Source organism: Vanessa cardui, chromosome 1 (genome assembly GCF_905220365.1).
Source record: "Vanessa cardui chromosome 1, ilVanCard2.1, whole genome shotgun sequence".
Classification (NCBI taxonomy): Eukaryota; Metazoa; Arthropoda; class Insecta; order Lepidoptera; family Nymphalidae; genus Vanessa; species Vanessa cardui.
The window spans coordinates 15695848-15718056 of NC_061123.1; the positions used below are offsets into that span (position 1 = coordinate 15695848).

At 30.7% G+C, this 22209-nt stretch overlaps 1 protein-coding gene across 2 annotated transcripts in view; it reads right to left on the reverse strand.

The window, feature by feature from the left end:
- LOC124532547 (chorion peroxidase) overlaps positions 1–21130 on the reverse strand; it is a 32739-nt gene extending 11609 nt beyond the window's left edge. Inside the window, exons 1-4 of one of the 2 annotated variants that reach the window (XM_047107510.1) lie at positions 20781–21130; positions 13437–13577; positions 11228–11379; positions 5777–6014 (exon numbers count right to left, since the gene is read on the reverse strand). In XM_047107510.1, coding sequence (XP_046963466.1) covers positions 5777–6014; positions 11228–11379; positions 13437–13567 — 521 coding nt within the window. In that variant the 5' untranslated portion in view covers positions 13568–13577; positions 20781–21130. Of the gene's footprint in view, positions 1–5776; positions 6015–11227; positions 11383–13436; positions 13578–20780 lie in introns of both variants that reach the window. The other variant, XM_047107502.1, reaches the window with a different exon arrangement.
- Positions 21131–22209: the final 1079 nt, after the last annotated feature.

Sequence of the window (22209 nt, forward strand, 5' to 3'; positions counted from 1 at the left end):
CAAAGTTGTGTCGTACCATACTTTGTAACGCAATATTACAAACTTGTATTACAAATTTGAAAGTAACTCTTTATGTCTATGTGATGGTCTTTCACGGGAAAACGGCTGAACCGAATTTGATGAAATGTGGCAAGAAGCAAGTTTGAATTATAAGGAAAAACACAGCCTTTTTTACATGGCTAATGGAGACAATCCATGGAGTCTTTCACGGGAAAACGGCTGAACCGAATTTGATGAAATGTGGCAAGAAGCAAGTTTGAATTATAAGGAAAAACACAGCCTTTTTTACATGGCTAATGGAGACAATCCATGGAGTCTTTCACGGGAAAACGGCTGAACCGAATTTGATGAAATGTGGCAAGAAGCAAGTTTGAATTATAAGGAAAAACACAGCCTTTTTTACATGGCTAATGGAGACAATCCATGGAGTCTTTCACGGGAAAACGGCTGAACCGAATTTGATGAAATGTGGCAAGAAGCAAGTTTGAATTATAAGGAAAAACACCGCCTTTTTTACATGGCTAATGGAGACAATCCCCTTTAACGCGAGTGGAGCCACGATTTAACATAGTTAGTTAAATGACGATTCAAAAGTGCTTGTAAAAGCCTATTTGAATCAAGTATGTTTTGATTTTGGTGACAAAAAGTCAGATATAAAGAGAAAAATTTTGAATAACACTCAAGTCACTACACGCAGTAAAGAATACTAGCAATTGACTATAAGAAAAGTCAAGCGATAAGCTATGTAGGTGCGACCGTTACAGCGTTTTGTGTATTTGGAACGAATTGGCTAATGAAAAAAAAACCAAAAGAACATCAAATATTGGAAAAAATGCTTCGGACAATTTGGTGCAATGATTGGCTTGAATGATTCGAGTACGACTCAACATAGAAGTCGATTTTTAGTGACAACTTTTCTTTAAAAAGTCATTATTACAATTAACAAATATATAGCAAAGACGGCGCGTGGCAACTTGTATTTAAATATTATATACATTATTTAATATAATATCTTAATATTATGTTGTATATTTAAGTTAATTATGTAATTTATAACAAAACACCAAGGTCCTTTTAATTATTTACATAAATAATTTAATCTATGGCAGAAAACCGAAGTCAAGCCAACAAAAAGTGTACAGGAAACCATAAGATGACATTAAATATATGTTATAATTATACATATATTCATATGAAATATCCCATCGTCAAGTTTTGCGTTCCAGCAAAGACCAGAGGTGATGGTACCATACACTCTGGTCTAAAAGGTACCACTTTTAAATTGCATAAAAATAGGGGTTGTAATAGTTATGGGGACATATGTATTAGTGTGTTTTAAGTATATTCGATCTATGTTAACATAAAGTGTAAAAAAATATCATTTAGTCATGTTGATCCATTCTACGAATCTTAAGATTAGAGTAAAAAGTTCCCATAAAATTCAAACAACCTAAAATCTTTATAAAATGCGCGTGTTAAAATTAAATAATGAACTTTATATGTTAGGTGTCTACATATTATAATAGTTTGCTTATTTCGAATTTGGTTACTCTTTTTTTTTTATTGATAACGCTCAAATGACACCTTCCGAAATAAAACTGATTGATAAAAATAATAGAAAAAGGTGCTGAAGGTTGTTTTTGGATTAAGCATTGTATCTGTCATCTTCTGTAACAGGGCTTTTGCTACAAAAAACGACTCAACTTTATTACCTTGGTGTGCGTGACGTTACGGTTACTGTACTTTACTCGTGTGTGTGAACATCTTTGTCAATCTGTCTAGACATATATAATCAACTAGCGACCTGGCTACACATGTGTACTTGATATGTATCGTTATATTATGACTAAATTACATACACTTCTTATAAATTGTAGTCTATGTGTTATTCTGACGTATAACTTATATAACTGTAGAATTTCATCCAAATCGGTTTTGCTGTTTTTTCGCGAAAGAGTTACAATCATACATACATCCATCCTTACAATCTTTCGCATTTATAATATTAGTGGGATAGGATTAGTAGGACAAGTAGGATGTGCTTTTGCCTATCGAGAAAAAATAATTAGTGACTAAAATACCGTTATCAATGTCGTCGTGAAAACTCCCCATGTGTTAATATGATTCAAAATATTCATAGAAAACTTGCTTGTATTTAAAAATAAACTAAAGTTTGAGAAACTATTAGGGTCACATTTAGTTTCGGTCAGTGTGGCACGCGTTTATATTGTAATAATAATAGTTTTGTGTAACGATGTACAAACAGGCTTTTTACGCATAATGTTTATAAATGATACGACCAAAAAATAATATGGTTCTTTTTTGTTTAATTCATAGGCATGTTCGATTAATATTTTTTTGTAGAAATTTTATTTTTGAATAACAACAGATAGTCATGGCGTGACAAACACCTAAAACTGGTTTCGTGGTCACTAAAACAGTATGGCGACTTATTACCATACGAATATTTACGGTATCGCGATGCGTGGAGCTAAACTTTAGCGAAGGCTTCCGTACTTTAAGTTCTCATCAAATGGTCGTGATTCGTTGCCTTCGCTTGGCCGGCCACATTTCTATTACATATAAACTATAACTATGATCTATCGTTATCCAAGTCAACGATTGTATTAGCAACTAACTGTGCCCGTGACTTCGCGCGCCTTTGAATTTAGTTTGAGTGGTGGTATACTCGGCTTTGCTAATAATACTGAAAGGTATGATTTTGAAAATTTCAGCATTACTTTATTATTATTTGACATATCATACTAAAATAAAAGTGGCCTAAGTTACTTCTTATTACATCAGCTATCTGCCAGTGAAGGTCCTGTCAAAATGGATCCTGCTGATCCAGATAAAAAATTGTAAAAAACGTTATTTTGATGTATGTACCGTATATACATACAAATGCATTTAGTTATAAAATAATACAAAGGTTTTGAGGAAGCCCAAATAATATTACAAACAGTCTCTAATTTTATTATATGTATTGATAATACTCGCAGCATTCAGATAAATTAAGTACACGAAGATGTAATGTGACACACTTTGAACCATGCGAAATTTTCTCATACGAAAACGATCGCGAATGCGACCTAGGCATAACATGTTTGTTTTTGTGTGGTTATGGCTGTTCTTGAAACTTGCGTCACGTCTTACCTGTTAGTGTTATCTTATTTCGCAAAATGAGGTGAGGCGTTTAGATAATTAAATTAACATTTTTATCGATTAACGTATTTAAGTGATTTTTTTGTTACATCCTTTTGGCTGTAACGGTTTATTTTTAATTTTTTTTAATACGAAAATGATTTAAATAACAAAACACAGATTATGACTGTGTGAAATTCGCATGGATCACAGTATTTTTTTTTGTTCACTGAGGAGATTGAATAGAGAAACACCTGGTATAATTATATTTCTCAAAAATTTATATTGAATTTATATAGATAAAAAATTAAATAATTACTGATTAAAATCGTGCATGATTGATTACTGTGTCGATTTTTTGTTTCAATTTTTAGGAAGAAGAATTTGTTCAGAGAACACTTATTAGCTTTGGATGAATAATGTTAAACTTTTGTCCTTATTTTTTAATCTTTTAATTATGCTATTTTTTTTATTCATGTAATATTGCCCTCAAGCTTCATCCACTCAGCTAATACATTCACATCGTTTACCTTATGCATATTGAAAGCATCTTTGATTTTATTTTTTTAATTTATTATTTTTTTTATAATATGGGCCATATTTGTGCCCAGAGCGCACAGATTATTTCGCCAATGTCACGTGCGATAGTCTATTCTTGTTCGAATGTATATTCAAAAACCGGTGTTAGATTTAAATTTAATTTAATTCTGCATTACAACATAATAAAGTATATTTAGTTCTTTATTATGTAAGTTTTATATTTGCATAAAGTTATAACGATTATGTACATTATCCTAGACAGTTACCCAGTTAGATGTTGACGACGTCGACTAGTTAAATGTCATATTTAGGAGATTATCTTTAATGAAAGGCAATTGGTCCAATATTCAGTACGTGTATTGTTTAATATGTCTCGATAAACGAGTTGATCGCATTTTATAACCACTGGGTACTGTTATAACCATTTAATTATAAAGTAATATTGAGTGAGAAATTTAATCTGGTTTTAAGCCTTTTTACATGCTTTAATCTTTGTACAAATTAAATGTGTATCAATTCGATTATTTTTAAACTTCATTATATGGGTACTTACATAACGTAGGTTAAAAATATCCAAAATAAAAGCGAAAATATTTTTTATTTTATTTCAGATTAAGCCAACAAATACTGTACCGTCTATGTGTTGGACTGCTATTAAGAATTTCTAAACGGAAAAACTAAACTTGGACCTTAAGGCATGCGACCCTAATTAGGCTAGATTAGAGCAAAGAGGCTGTTAAGTATATGATATATTGAATAATATATCTGACGTGTAGCCTTTCAAAGGTATTCGAGAACATGCAGACAGACCTATGCTGTTTACCAATAAATGATTTGGTTTAAAATCATAACAAATTAGAGAAAGGAAACAAGCATCCAAGAATCTGACAGTCAGAGGCTCTATTGTCTTATTCATAGATAATAAAATAAAAGAATGCTTAGATAATTTCGCATTAACGTTAAAATTTTAATTCCTAGACGCAAAAAAAAGTAATTAAAATTCACGAGATTAGACTGGATTAACGATTTTCTACGTATTCAAAATGTCAATACATTAAAATGTGATTTTTAAAATTCTTGTTTTAATGCTTTATTTGCGTCGTTTTCACATGGAAAACTTGTTTTCGAAATTAAGATAATAATAATACTAATCCAAATCTTGGCGTTAATCGCTAATCGAATCAGAAAAAAAACATGATAATCTGCATTTTTATTTTTTTCGCTAAAATATGGACATTAATTTGGTTAATATCTGTGTGTATATCTGCAAAAAATATATTAATGTTTTGAGATAAAATCTTTTACGCCAATTTTCATTTGGATTTGTCCTGCTAAGGATCATATGTAGTCATCACTACATAGTAAAAAACAAAGTCGCTTAATCTGTCTTAATGTATGCTTAGATCTTTAAAATTACTTTTTTTTAACAAATCTGATTCGAGAGGAAGGTTTTTGTATATAATACATGGACAATATAGTAATGAATACTGTTTTCTAATGTGATGTCGTAAATTAACAAAATCTGTAGTATATCCGACCGGTGTACTATGTCGCTAGTTATTGATAAGACAATTATTGCATTTAGTAGAGTTCTTTTTGCGATGGTCACGTGCGCGGGTCATCGGTCCGAAGTGGTCTAACCACGTTCGGTGACGCGTATTCCCCGATACAGTCTACAGTACGTACCCTAAATACTCGTTTCAAAAGGCTGCTATAAATTTATTGGCTTTAGTACTACGAGTAGTATTAAAACGTAGAAATCCTAATTCTCTCAGAGTGAATTTTTGTTTTGGACTTAGCTATTGATTTGAAATTGTCTTCCTTTAATAATAATTCGTGAAAAAGAAATCAAACATATTTACCCATTGGTTATATAATTTCTAAGTAATTGTTTTTTGTTTTGGAAATTATATTACGCAATGGGGTATTTGCTAGTGTAACAGCATTCAATAGAAATTCACAAATCATTATTTGTTTTTTTTTTTAATCTGTGGATCCTTGTTTAATAATCTGAATGAGTTGCTCCGTTGCCTAATGTTTGACAACATAAAAAATTACAATAAACAAACGAATATTATCTGTATTAACTTACTCATTGACTAGTGTCCTTGTTGCCTCTTCAGCTGCGAAAGCCGACTCAGCTAGCGGCTTCACTCTGGACGCAGTGGCTGCCGCTCGCTGTGCCCTCAGTGCTGGAGAATCATTGTCAAGGGGCTTCAGAGTTTTTTCTATCGACTTCCGTTTTTGTAAGGCATCTTGTCCTGTTAGAACCGCAGTTTCTAATTTTTCCTTTGTCAGCGTACTCCCTACCCATGCTCTGGGCGGGTGATCTAGTAAAAGATAAATATTATTGTCGTAATTAAATATTTTATATCAGGTAGGTATTAAGGTTCAGGGGAAGGAAATTCGAGCCACTATATTTAAGGCTTCAATCCATTTAATGTAGTATATGTGTAAACATAGCAAAATTAAAGTACTATTCTTGGTATTACAATATTTACTTGTTGGTAGGGCTTTGTGCAAGCCCGTCTGGGTAGGTACCACCCACTCATCAGTTATTTTACTGCCAAATAACAGTAGTCAGTATTGTTGTGTTCCGGTTTGAAGGGTGAGTGAGCCAGTGTAACTGCAGGCACAAGGGACATAACAACTTAGTTCCCAAGGTTGATGGCACATTGACGATGTAAGGATAGTTAATATTTCTTACAGCGTCATTGTCTATGGGTGATAGTGACCACTTACCGTCAGGTGGCCCATCTGCTAGTCCACCAACCTATCCCATAAAAAAAGCTATAAAACATTAGCTTATGAAATTTATGATGACTGAATTTCTTTTAAAGCGAATCCTTATTACGTATCATTCAATTAGCCACAAATATGTGTGTTACATTAAATTTTTAGGTTTTAGACATTGAGGACGCCTCAATTAAAAGAGGAGGGTTCATGCGGAATCACTGATAAAGCTGTTCTGTAACAAACTCTAACTCCCCGCAGGACATGTCAAAAAACTGACACGCGTCATAGATAATATTAATATGTTCCTCGCATCAGAACATGCATACCTACTCAATACTACAAAAAACTAAGCGGAAAATAATTATATGAATGCGAAAGAAACTCTTTCTGTCTATCTGTTGCTACTCCAAGGACATATTAATGTATCGAATTTGATTAAACTTCGTATGTGCTCCAAATATCGTTAAAGCGTGAAACCCAAGGATGGACTATTTTCTTTAAGAAATTTTAAAATACGAAAATCCTCTAAAAATGACAGCGTAGCCAAAAGAAACAACTAGTGTGAAATGTACTTCTAAGAAATCTGAGTCTATATTATGTATAATTAAGGCATAAAGTTTTTCTATGTTTTGATGACGTAATGGATTTTAATATACCGACCTCTTAAAATATTCTTAATCAATAAAAAATAATGTCTTCGTATGTGTGTCGTAAATACGTTAATAACACATTCTTGTAATTGAAATTTTCGTGATTTTTTGCATATTGCGAGGGCTATTTATATTAATAAAAAAAATGTGATAGCCTAAGTTACTCCTCATGGGCTGAGATGACCCAGTGGTTAGAACGCATGCATCTTAACCGATGATTGCGGGTTCAAACCCAGGCAAGCACCACTATATATATGTGCTTAATTTGTGTTTATAATTCATCTCGTGCTCGGTAGTGAAGGAAAACATCGTGAGGTAACCTACATGTGTCTAATTGCATAGAAATTCTGCCACACGTGCATTCCACCAACCCGCATTGGAACAGCGTGGTGGAATATGTTCCAAACCCTCTCCTTAATGGAAGAGGAGGCCTTATCTCAGCAGTAGGAAATGTGCAGACTGTTACTTTACTTTACTTTACTTTGCAAACTTGAACTCTAAGAAAGGACATAGACTCCTTTTTTGACTAAAACTTGACAACCAACCCCAAGCAAAGCCGCGGGCGACAACTAATAAGATATAAATATATGCACGAAAGATTTCCTTTCCGTCGCCTCTTTAGCCTAAAACCACTATAATCGTTCATTTAATAATTCAAAAAGGACTTTCAAATAAAATATATAGGTATACGGTTATAGGTATACGTTCTTTTACTTATAACGTTTTTCAAATATCGTCTGCCTACCTGAGGTACAAACAGGTAACTTCCAAATTTGATTTTGTGTTATCAGCTACTAATTATTTAAAGCACCAAAAATTTAAATACATCAGAATAAAAATTACATATAAATAACTTAAAAAATATTCGCTAACATAGTAGCTTATATGTGTAAATTATAACTATACATATAAATGTATAGTTATAATTTAATCATGAGTATCAAGTCTCATCCCGCAGAAAATAAATTGACAGTTTTTAGAGTCTAAATCTATTCCAAAATGAAACTTGTTAGGTATTTTCGAATTATAACGCAAAACCTGCCACTGTATTATAAATCATTTATTTTTCTTTCGGAATAATGAACACAAGAAAAAACAATAATGTGCCAAATGTTTTGTACATAGAATTATTTTCACTGATATCTGAATGATATATAGCATACAGAAGGGTTAATACCTGTAGGGGGTTGTGCAGTAATAATCAGTATATTATATAAAAAAAAATATGAGACAACATCACATACATTACTCTGATCCCAATTTTAGTAGCTAAAGCATTTGTGTTATGGAAAATCAGAAGTAACGACGGTACCACAAACCCCCAGACCCAAGACAACATAGAAAAGTAATGATAATCTACATTGACTCGGCCGGGAATTCAACCCGGGACCTCGGAGTGGCGTACCCATGAAAACCGGTGCACACACCACTCGACGGAGGAGGTCGTCATATTATACACGTAAACTATTTCATAGAGCCTTATTATCATCTTTCAATAACACACAAATATATTAATGAATCGGTTCTATACAGAAGGTTAACCGGTATTTAAAGGCACGCGCGAATCGTGAGGAGATTAACAAAAGTACTTCCTAACACATAAAAGTTGTTCTGATAAGATTTATATTGATGCTAATAGAATATATATGTATATATAAAAAACAAATTAAGCTTAAGATATTAAATAAATGTTTATTTCTTTTAAATCTCATTCAGATGTGACTAATCTAATCTAGCTCTTAGTCAACAATAAAAAAAAAACAGAAATCCTGAGGAAATTTAATACCTCAGATTATCTGATTTATTTAAATTGAATTAACATTTTATAAATCGATATTAATCTAGATCTTCAAATATTTATGCTGATCTTTCACAATCAATGCGTATTTCAATAATATTTTCAATCAAATATTTACATCCATCTAGAACCGGAATTATCATCATTAAAATATTAAAAAAAATTATTTCTACTCGGTAGAGTCTGCGTGTTGAGAATCATACGACGGAAACTTCTTATATATTAAAATAATTTATTTGATATCAGCAAAAAACGTTCGATGTCAGTAAAAAAGATCTTGGAATTCTATATAAGAAGATCATAGTAAAATTAAGGTTGGCAGGGTATTTATCATACACATCATAGATAGCCTTATTTAATTTATGGCTAGTATTACAAGATATCTCTTCATTTCTAGATCATAATTTATATTTTTTACATTCAAATATAAACAAAATAAAAATTTTGTTAAAAGCTCTTTCCATTTAATCTTAACTACATTTATGGAAATAGAATTTATAATTAATCCAATATAGGCTTAAATTATCAAATTACAGAACAAAAATATACACATATTCTTCATGTATTTATTAACAAGCGGCTCAACCCGGATTGGCTTGTGTGTACGCAATCAAATTTATACTCTATATCACATAGAATAAAGTCGTTTTCTATATTTTTTAGGATTGTATCATTAGCTTCGGAGATTACATCCTACATACAAACAAACAAACTTTACCTCTATAGTATTAGTATAGATAACGTAAGAATGAGATGGTTAAACAACTTTGTTTCTCTTTGCTTATAGTAAAACGAATCATCATATAGTAGTATTTCTATCTTACATACGTATAAAAATATATTAAATATTATGATGGATTGACATACATGAACATTTAATCCTTAAATTTTCGTTTATGACTAGTAAGAGTTTAGTCCATAATTTCAATATAATTATGTGTTATAAAACATAGTCCCCCATCACCTGTCCGTCTGATTATTTCAGTGCGGCACATTCAAAAACTACCGAATGTATTATCACAGATTTTGTATCAATGCACAGATTGTATCATTATAAAGATGTTAGTTTATTTATTTTTTAAATCGAAAAAGATTTTGTCGACTAGCAACACATGCGCATCGAAAAATATAATAGTTCAGAATATAATAATTGATTCAAGCGAATTCAAGGCCTCATCCATACTGTATGATATGTTTGTCTCTAAAAACAAGGAGGTAAATGACCCGCTCACAAATGAAAGATCTAATAATTTTCTGAAAATAGTTGCAACACACAAAGGTCTTATTATATAAGAAGTATTTAATTAATCCCGTAGTTGTGAGTATTTATTGCAATATTTGTGAATAATTAATTTAGAAAATTATGTTGTAACATTAATGCAATTAATATAAAATATATGTAATAAATATTAATTTAAAATATATGTCTTTTTAAATACGGATCATATAGGTTTTTATGAATAGGATACGTATGTCAAAAACCTGACACTAATCGCGTGATTAAAAATGTTTTAGATATTTTTCTTTTTTTTTTTAATCTGAAATGTCATCTTCCTAATTAAAATGGTTTATTATAATCGTCGATATATGAAAATGTGGTAAAATTCTCATTTACGTTGCGTAAGGCAATCTCAAGTCTGCAGCATAGACGGATAAATGATTTTGAATACGACTGATGTTAATTGATTAGAATACTTTAAATATATATGAAATAAAGTATATGTCTTAACGAGAGGATTTTGTTAGTATTCAAAGTCAGTCCGTCAAAATCAGTCCAGTTGTTCTAGAGATTAGCCAGAACAAACAGGCAAACACACACACAAAAATGGTAAAAAATGATTTTTATACGTACAGTACAAACATATTATTTTTGCATGCATTTAAAAAAAAGTGGTTATTTTAATATTACAAACAAACAATCCATCTTATTATATGTATAGGCTAGTCTTCCCGGCTTTGCACTGGTTTTAGTGATTCGTCAGGTATTAGGTATAAAAGGTAGCTTATATCCTTGGGGTTCAAGCTTCGTAAGGAATTTCATCTATTAGGTTTAGTGGTTTCGGCTGAAAGAGCACAGACTGGCTCATTTTGATTTCGATTTCAAAAAGACATGAGAAAACTTTCGAAAATAACTGTCGCTCCAGCGTTTTTCAAATTAAGGTGGGTCATTGTGTCAATTCAATAACTAACTATAAATTACTTATTATTACTTTATAAATAAGAGAAAATTTTGGCCTATTTTATAACGTAACACAGGTTATAAGTTTATACTAGTTCCTTGCAATAAGCATTTTAAATTACAAATTCTAGAATTAAACGAAGAAAATGTCTACTATCTTTAAGATAACTTGTGTCTTACCTTTCAAGGGCCAGGTCTTGTTTAGCAACGGCTTCAGGTCGTCATTCAGGGTGTAGCTCATCGTCAGGTTGACTGTCTCAGGTTTGCTGTCGTCCGTGCCCAGGCCGAGGTTGTACGATATGGTCACCAACAGCGAGATCGTAAGTAGGACACTACTATATTAAAGTGGCATTAAGATATTTACTTAAGGTATTTCATAAATTTAGATGATTTAGTTTTAATGCAGTATAATATAAAAATTTCGATTTTAAAGGTTTTATAGTTATGCAATTTGTTGCTGAAGAGAGTTTTTGCAACTATAAGCTCTTTATTATACTTTACGAACGGCTAATTAGTATTAATTGGATATTGCGAAAATGTATTGAAATTCTCGAGTGGTCGTTAATGAAGGAAAAAAATAAATAAATCCAAAATAACAAGAATTTTTGATAGATTTTGAAATTGAAATCGAGAGTAATCTTTAATAGTAAATTAATATGAAACATATACGTATATATAATTGTGTAAGTCTGTGTTGCAAGAGTTGATTTCTGTTTTGAAATTATTTAGATAATATAATATATATAAAAAAACTTTAATCTTTAAGTAACATTGATTTTAAAAATAAATCTAACTCCGAATAATAAAACAGATCTTCGAAAAACACAACTTTCTTTATCAACCAACTTTAAAACTTTGAATTTTAAGCGACTTTAGTGTGCAGACTCAAACAAAAAAGTAACGAATCCAAAATCGCATCCCAAAAACCTGTCCTCCTAAGTTAGGGACGCTGTAGTACGCTTTACTAACGAGGCAATCCTCTAATGGAAAATGTATTCGAATATCATTGATGTTTTTCGGCGGTATAAATCTCGATTCATTTGACTTTGATAATGGAATACATCAATATTTGTTTTTTGAATTTATGCGCTACGATGAATGGAATAGTTGTGTTGAAATGTCATTTTATAGCGGACAAACATATAATAATTAATCTTTGTTTTTTATACATACATTGAAGCAGTCACATTATTAATTAAAACTACATTATGTATATACTACGAGGACTAGAGTATGATTACAGTATTCCTTATTTATATGTGATTTGATGAGATTAAATTTAATATATATTGTATACGTTCTAAAATTTCAATAGAACCAAGGCAAAAGTGATTTACATTATTAAATTATTTTGGTTATTACATAATATTAATCGATTTATTTGAAATGAAATATCATACTTTTTCATTTAGTTTCAAGCATTACCGATACACTATGTGGATCACTTAGAAATAAATATGTGCAAAAAATTTAGCAAATTTCAAACACACAAATGACGTTACATTATATTTATGTATTCTCGATTCTAAGTGAACGCGTTATCAGATTTTTTTACCAATAATAGTGTAAATTGTGACAATAATCAGAGTATCGAGATTCTGTCTTTTAGCACACGCTGTATGCTAAAAATAACACAAGATTGTCACGTTCGCTTTTATGTATAATATATTTAGGAATTGAATATTACTTTATTATGGTAATTCTTGTATATATTATTATAATTAAATAGTATTGTTAATATGGTGTAATCAAATCATTTACTTTGTTCTCATTTTAGAATGAGAAGACACATATAAAACACTTATAAAATTTAATAGGAAAAGTGGCTACTCTACTCTCGCGTCCATTGTCCATCAAACTGTTCAAAATTTAATCCAAAAAACTCAGTTGATTGAATTTGCACGCGATCTTTGACTACGAGTCACGTGACGCCTTCTGGGGCGTTTTGGGTTTAAAAAAAGGCTATAATAAAATATCCAATAAAGATAAATTTTTACTTAAATTTGCAATTTTGATGGCAGTTTTCGAATATATTTTAGTATGAAACGTGTTCGACATTTAAATATATACGTATATATTATAGATCGAAAGAATATTATGACTATTAGAAACTAAATAAAATATTTATGAGATCATGATCCTTGCAGAATTTGGTGTTAAAAAAATAGTTTTATAGTAATTAAATTCGGGGTTTTATAGGGGTAATTCAATAGTCATACAAGTTGGAAGAAAATAGTTCCATTCAAATGATACATAATACAGCTGTTATGGGGTAGAGTCTGTCTGTTGTCGTCAGTAATATTTTTTAAGAAAATTTAAATAGATTTTTTGCTAAACATATTAAGAATTTTGTACGTTTTTATTACAAATAAACGTTGAACATACGTACATTAGTAACACGCAGATGGCACATTGAAAACTCCGAAGCCTTTTCTGATAGGTCCTCGATATGCTGGATTCGAACATATAAGTGGGAGGCACCAGCGGAGTTCTCTCCGAGCTGGTCTGAGGTCTCTGCATCTTGATTTACCTAAAAAGAAAAAGAATCATACATTTGCAGTTGGGTCATTTCTAAATTAAGTTCAAAAAATATATAGGTATAAATAAAATTGGTTTATTATTCAGATATATTTTATTTTTATCTCTTTTAACTGGTTTGTAAAAAAATTTGCCGATTTTAAGATTTTTTTGTGTGAATCTCAAAGCTTTGAGTCGTCTGATTAGAATATTCTGTATGTATGTCACATAGCTGGTCGAAAACAATATTCCGATACGAAAAGGAAACCTCTCATCCTTAACATATTCATATTAAGATTTCTACGAGACGATATAACGGTTATCGATTTTCGAAAACTGCAAATCGATATCTCGTATTAACGTCTCGAAAAATTCAAATTATCCTCGACCTTGACTGGTTCCGGGCCCGGCTACGATTGAGAACGAGTTCTTAGATATTTTTCGAAACAAGTTGTCGAGATATACTTATACAATGAATAATGATACATTTTCAATCGTCTAAATAAATAGAGTATTATCTACACAACACTAGTCGCTGATCGTTGCTGTTCTTTAGGGGTATTCTGTAACAAGAATCTCGAATTCCATCACAGAACATGAGCTTAAAATATAAGAATACTAAATGTGAAATTGATTTTAAAACTTATAAGATATACGTATCAAAATGGCTTATCACTATTAGTCAGTTATCAACATTTCAAGAGTGAGATTCGATGTGATTTTTTACCAGAATATCACAGCTAATGGAGTTCGGTTTGTCCGCTTATCTCCCGTCACATACGTATTTCGTAAAACGTGTATTTGAACGTCGTTACAACAGTTTTAGTGTACTCTGGCTTCTCTCTTTAATCCTTTGATAACAAAAAACAGACGTCTATCACGCTATTCTACGACACTGGCTCTTTTAAGAACGAGAACACTTATTTAACAGTTTTGTTGTACTATTTTACTATATATGTTTATGTATACAAGGATATACTAAAATTCTAACTTAAATAAGTGTACTTATATGTAATCGAGCTGAGATGGCCCTGAGGTTAGAGCGCGTGCATCCTAACCGATGATTGCGGGTTAAAACCCACGCACCACTATATGTGCTTAATTTGTGTTTCTAATTCATCTCGTGCTCGGCGGTGAAGGAAAATATCGTGAGGAAACCTGCATGTGTCTAATTTCATCGAAATTCTACCACATGTGCATTCCAGCAACCCGCATTGGAACAGCGTGGTGGAATATGTTCCAAACTCTCTCCTTAATGGAAGAGGAAGCCTTATCCAAGCAGTGGGTAATTTACAGGCTGTTACTTTTACTTATCACTTTTTATATGTGATAATATCATTTATTAAATTTGAAATCTCAAAATTATTAGCATCGCAGAAATAAAGAATTTAGTATATCGATACAAGTGAAAGGATAAATCTTTTGATAATCTCATCATATAAATCGGATAAGTGTTGGAGCAACTTCAGCTCATACAGTTACCAAAGTGTCACTACTGCGTATATACTAAATATAGTGAAATTGAAAATAATATACCAAGTATAGATACAATTTTAAAATTCGCACAGCTATTGAGTCCTTGAAATTGGCCGCCATTATAACCTAAATTCGGACAGCATAGCGAGTCTGTAATTCACCTCGTGTGTCACCCGTGAAATTTTGATAAAAGATTTGCGATGATACGCCATGTATCAAATTGGCGTATCACGTATTTGACATTAAATTTATATAATAATACATTACATAATTATTATAATCAATATCGCATATCGCATTCGGACATTTCACACTTGTATTGTGGTGAGTTTCTCGTTTCTGGAGACAAAATACCTGAAACCCACAGCAAGAACCCACAGCAATAGAACGGAATATTATTTTGTTATTAATAAGATTCCCTTCCCTAAGAGAAGAGGAGATTCCCTTCTATTTAATAAATGTGAATTATAAAGATACAACTGTTAGCATTTATTTATTGAAAGGGAATTTAGAAAAGAATGCCAATTTCTCAATGACTGATTCTGTCACAAAATGGAAAAATAATAATAAAAAAATTAAAAATAAATTGTAATAATTAAATCTACTACAAATCAAATTAATATTCACAGTTTAGATACTGTAAGTATTTGTCTTTATGGCATTTATTTTATTTTACTAAGTTCATTTACCTTAAAAGGGATATTGCAAGAGATTAACAAATAAAATGCAATATAAAAACACACATTTACGAGTGATAAAATATATAACGTATCTTGATTAAGATAAGTAAATGGACAAAAGATAGCTTTTGGCTTTATTGTAATGTAATAATGGAATACAAGTCAACAAAACAAAAAAAAAAGAAGGTATTGATCTGAAATATTGTTTATGATCAATAAATAGTGACTTAATGACATAGATTTATTATTATGCAATTGAAAAGTATCTAGACTGCTTCGGAAATTATTTTAGCAAAGTAAAGGTTGGTCTAAATGTTCCAAATGCGCTGACTTTAAATCGTTGATTTCCTGATGATAGGTTTTTATGGCGCATGCTAATATTGTTCGTATTTTGATAATGACAGACCTTAAAGTTTAATGAAAGATATGAGCTTTTTATTAAATGGAACTCATATCAGTGAAAGTTCGAGCATCCTTTTTCAGCAACATCAAGACTGAATATAAATATTTAACTAAAAGCTATGATGTTTTATCTATTTTATGTATATTGAAATGACTTAAACAGACAATCATCGTCTATAATTAATAAACGTCTGTGATTAGACGAGAATATTAAATTCCATGACTTATGTGTCCTCCATAATGTCAGCAGATCATATTAATCAATTACTTATTTATACTTAATATACTTTAATTAAGGTCAGTTGAAATGTACGAAATATAATTTAAGTACTCTCTGCGCTTAATTAAAAAAAATGCGTGGAGCTTTTCCTTAAGATTAAATAGTTCTTGTATAAATAAATCTAGATTACTAGAAATTGTGATTGAACATAACCTTAAAATATAACGTTATAATTGTTTAATATTTTTAAAACTCAAAACCGATTTTGACTTACCTAAAGTAAGTATTTAAAGATATTACATAGTAAAATAGCAATACTTTCATGGTGTCACAAATATTTTGAATCCAGTGCCATTGCAGCATAACATATTATGATAGTTACCTATTCCTTTACCTCCATAAATAATGAAACAAAGAAGTCTCATCAATATACATAACGTAGGAGGTCACTAACAAACAGCATCTATGTACTTATCGCGTTTTATTCAATACATTAATTAATAACTATACATGTGTCGTGAAAAAATAATAACTTCTTTATTGCAAATACAAACGCTTGTCTTAAAATTGCAGATGTCGTTTCCGTGGGGAATTTTTAATGTTGCTAAAAATAGAACGAAAAATCGAACAACGTGTTCAAAATCCCAGTGTCATCGCATTAGGGGCACGTAGTGGTCAGCTAAAACTAAATAAAGTTTGCGTTTCGCTCAAGAACAGGACAATTAATGTCCTGTTAGATATGTAGATGGTGCTTGTGTCGTCACGACCGAAACCGGTCATCAGGGCTTATAACAACGTAGTACAGCCAACTCCGCATGATATATTTTAAGGCTCAAGTGTGCCCACAAGACCTGCAGTTAATTCAGTAATACTCTCACTCTTAGTAGCAGATTGTAGCCGGGTCACGTGACCGTAGAGTTCAAACGCGAGACGAATTGGGAAGATTAAAACTGTCATTTTTCAAAATTCACAGACAGGCTAAAGATTTTATTTAGTAATGTTATATAATATTGCTAAATAAATTGTCCAGTTATTAATTGATTTATCAGTTTCAGCTAAAAGAAGATGTATAATAGGGATAGCTACGGCTAAAGGACGTCAGTGGACATTCCTTTTGCAAGGTTAAACAAGAATCCCGTTTAACGCAGCGTATATGATCGCTTCAATATTATTCACATATGATTTTTGTCCGACAAACTTCCAGTATTATTTAGCCGGCAGATGGGTATTACACTACATGATGTAGAAGGCACCTTAAGCCCTGTCAGGGTTTAGTTAGTCTAAAAAATACTTTATGTAAGTTAAAGTATATAACCGGTTCATAGCTTTAGTTCATCGAACTTGAAGTTTGTAATCCGATAATATATCATTACTAATATTATTTATATCATATAAATATATATGTATTTGTCTCTGTATCTTTCTGTCATTAGCCGGTTTTTCGGTTCACGTATTCAAACTAGTTCAAACTGCAAATGTTGCCTAATTAAAAAATCGTTTGTATAGCAACGTCTGTTTGCAAATTAATATTTTGTTTCACTATTAGTGAATTCAGAGACCGACTTAAGAACTTCTTTAGTATTTCTTCAATCGCGTTATTGCGAACCTGTAGTAGGTTACAGAATAAAGATTTGCATTTTAATTTTGCAAGAGTTCTTGAGTGAATGCGCAAAAGATAATTTTAAAACCTTCTCATAATAAGTTTTACGAATCGATATGTTGATTAGTAATGGCTTAAGGTTTCTATGAACGCATTAATTGGTTCAAGTCGGCGTAAATTGAGGTCTATCCGCTTCGGTACCATTGACTGAATCCTTACGATTTCATTACTAGCTTCCTACTCCATCGTTTTAGCTCTACTTTAACATTGCGTTCGAAAAACTAATTAGTTTTTTTTTTAATCTATGAATAGAATTATTTTGAAAGTAATTATGGTAATATTATTTTTGACCAGTTTATAAATAAATAGGAATTACGTAAGAAGTTTTTTAAAAATCCGCCTTTTTGTGCCTTTTATTTTAATTTTAGAACTGGTTAGCTTTCAAACTTATTCCATTAGAATAAATTTGATTGTTTAAATTACTAGCTTTAACCAGTTAGACATACCTATTTTTAAATTTAATTTAGTTCAACTTTTTTTGGTGGTCTCAAATCAACGAATAGCAAGCTTTTTATAATCATGTATAGAATAATATTATTTATAATTATAAAATTCGGTACTGTTAATTTATTTATGTAGTTAATTCGTAATAGTTTAGACATTAGATGAATGCTGCTGATTGCTTCTGTTGCTCCCTCGAAGCTTCCATAAAATTTCCTATAACAAGCTAAGCCTTTTTGAATTAAATGAATTGATACCTTACTATAAATTAATGTCCAATATTTAAAGTCAACGTCAAAGTCAAAAACCTTTACTCAAAATGGAAGTCTTTTACACTTTCTTATTGATATTCGAAAATCTACCACCGGTTCGGATAATAGCTCAGACCTGAGAAGAACCGGCGAAAGAAACTCAGCGGAATCTTTTTTTATATATTATCAATTAACAATATACAATAATAAACATATTTTTGTTATTTGAAACAGCCTAGAGGCGATCATCTCATTACCAAGGTATTCAGTCAACTAGAAAGTCATTAGTGCTGTAATATCCTTTGGCACACAAACCCTCTTTAGCAATTCTTTTGAATTTTATAATTGAATATTCTTGAACGATATCTGGGATTCTGTTGTAAAAACGTATACATTGCCCCAAAAAAGAGTAACTAACCCTGTGTAATCGGGTACTAGCCGTAACAAGTTTAATCTTGTGCCTAGTATTAATGGAATGTACGTCACAATTTTTGGAAAAATCATTTGTTTTTGCGTACATACATAACATTACGCAATAAAGTTAAATGACAAGTAGGTACATCACCACATTCATAGAGTAATCTGTAATTTATACGTATTTTGTGAATACATTTAAAATCTGATAGGTGTATTAATAACGTACTTACGTAATGCTTTATCACATATTTATAAACAAGGAAATCAAAGTATTGTTTATACAATTATAAGGTTTCAGTTTTACTCAAAAACAATTATACTGGTTCTAGGTTCACTCGGGTATCTCTATATTTATATATATTTAGATATTCTTACAATTAATATAAAAATAACATCTAATACTGCTTGTAATTAATTACATTTTTGTTGTTCGCGAGACATTAATTTAGATTTTTTTTTTATATATATATAATTTTTATCTAATAAGATAAGTTCATACATATATGTATGCATTTTCGATATCAGGTACTTTACATTATTTTATTTTATTTTTAAATATATCAATATTTCACTGTATTCATTAATTATGATTAGGTATATCGGTTTTGTACACCCCTTCCTCTTTATATATTTGTTTCTCTTCTCTACCTTAAGGTTGCCTGGAAGAGATCGCTATTTTAGCGATAAGGCCGCCTCTTGTGCATTCTTCTCAATCGTGTTTAAATTATTTATTTATTGATGTACAATAAAGGGTAATTTGACTTGATTTGATGTAATCGTAATTTTGTGTTAAAAACAATATGTACTTAAGCCCTTTTAATAAAGGTATATATTTATTACGTAATATGTAAAAAATAGCAACCACTCTAAAAGTAAAAGATAAAACACACCAAAGGCATGGCATGGCAAACAGGTATGCAAGAGAAAAATATATTAAAAAATAATAATATCGTAGATTTTATAAAGGAAACGTACGTAATTATTTATTTTTTTCGCAATATAGAGCTACAATTTGGATACGATCATTCCAATGAAGAATATTAACATTAAGTATAGTAAGTATTTAATATATTAATATTTTTTTTTTTATTACTCTTTGGATTCAAATATAAAAAAGGACAGAGCGACGAGTAAAAATGATATTTTAAAACATCGCAATCGGCTGCAAAAGTTTGTCAGCTACAAAGCCGGCGAGAAAAGCGCAAAGCTTTATATTACCCTGATCTTGATTATTTTACAACATTGAATGCATTTTGTTAGTTTTTCGGTTCAAAATACTTTTTAAATTTTTGTTCAATATTTTATTCGGCATAGCAACAAAATGTTGATATTTTTATTTGTACTCAACTGAATCTTTTTTTGATATAAGCAATCCGGTATGCTCTCGAAGTCGTTCTAGTTAGGACAGACGTGTCTAACAATGTGGTAATAGAACATCAAATTAAAAAAGGGAGTTTTTTCTGATACATATTTCAAAATTGTATTTTTGCGAAATTCAAATAACTTTCTTTTGAATAATTTATTAATAAAAATTTCACAATCTAATTAGTATGTTTGCATTTATTGACATATATAGTCATTAATGATTTAATAAATCTTAAATATTTGAGATAAATAATATTGCTATTTTTTTTAATTATAAAAAAAATTAAAAAGTCATTAAACTTACCTTGTCTCTATAAAAAGCCTCAAAAAATTATATCATAATACAATGAACCCACTTCACGTTGTTTATAAGTTTTAACACAAAGCTGTGCTTGGTGCCGCGCGCTCACGACGACTACTCTGTCACAGGCGAGTCACACTACTACCACGATAGCGATACCATTCATACCATCATTATTCGCTTACATTTTATCCCATTTACTTGGAAACCAGTGTTTTGTTCATACGATGAAAACGATAACCCTATAAGATCACTCTTGTGGCTGTCTGTTGGATGGTCACAACCTATTTTTTAGAATATATCAAACTATAACAGAACCTAAGTACTCATTAATATTCCGGTGAAGCAATATAGCAATAAGCAAAGTCTGGTTTTGAAACGATTGAACCTATAATTTAAAAAATATATTAATACAAACTACTTTAAATTTTCAATGTCTTTAATAAAATTGTATCTACATTTTCATAATTTTCCACCCAGGCCTATAAGTTTAATTTATTGATTGAACTTTAAGTATAATATTTCAGAGGAGTTCCTAAACGATAATTTTAACTTATTTCCTAATGAAAACGGAAATCTTGTTTCACTTTACTCTATGTTATTCAATAACAAAAAAACACATACTCCAAACAGAGTTATAGATATTAATAAAATTATATAGGTCAAAAGATATAGTTTAAATAAATAAAGTATTAATATCAGCTTTTTTTATAAATAAAAAAGTACAAGATCATTGTCATCTTTTAATTTCGTATCAATAATCACAATGGTATGTAGAACATACAATTAAACATAATAAAGATTTCTTAACTTTATTTGACACTCACAAATCGCATTTATAGTATTTTATGTAGTGGTAACAAAATAAAATTCTCCAGGTGAACCACTATGAAGTCATTTTTTATCTTCGAGTCCTTATATATATCCCTAGTTAAGTATAGTACTTATAAAAACAGACATCTCGTTTTGTATATGATAATTCAATTCATTTTTTTTTGTAAAAAAATATATTATAGCTGATCATGGTTATACGAAGGTTTGGTGATTAATACAGGTGCTTTGTTTTAATTGTATTTTTTTATGGTATAGGTTGGTGGACGAGCATATGGGCCACCTGATGGTAAGTGGTCACCATCACCCATAGACAATGACGCTGTAAGAAATATTAAGTATTCCTTACATTGTCAATGTGCCACCAACCTTGGGAACTAAGATGTTATGTCCTTTTTGCCCGTAGTTACACTGGCTCACTCACCCTTCAAACCGGAACATAACAGTACTGAGTACTGTTATTTGAGAAGAACTGATTAATGGGTGGTACCTACCCAAACGGGCTTGCACAAAGCCCTACCACCAAGTATATGTATCCTTTGTATGCTTCGAGTAAATCTTATTAATTAATTCATCATATCTTTTTCCTTTCTTTTACTTA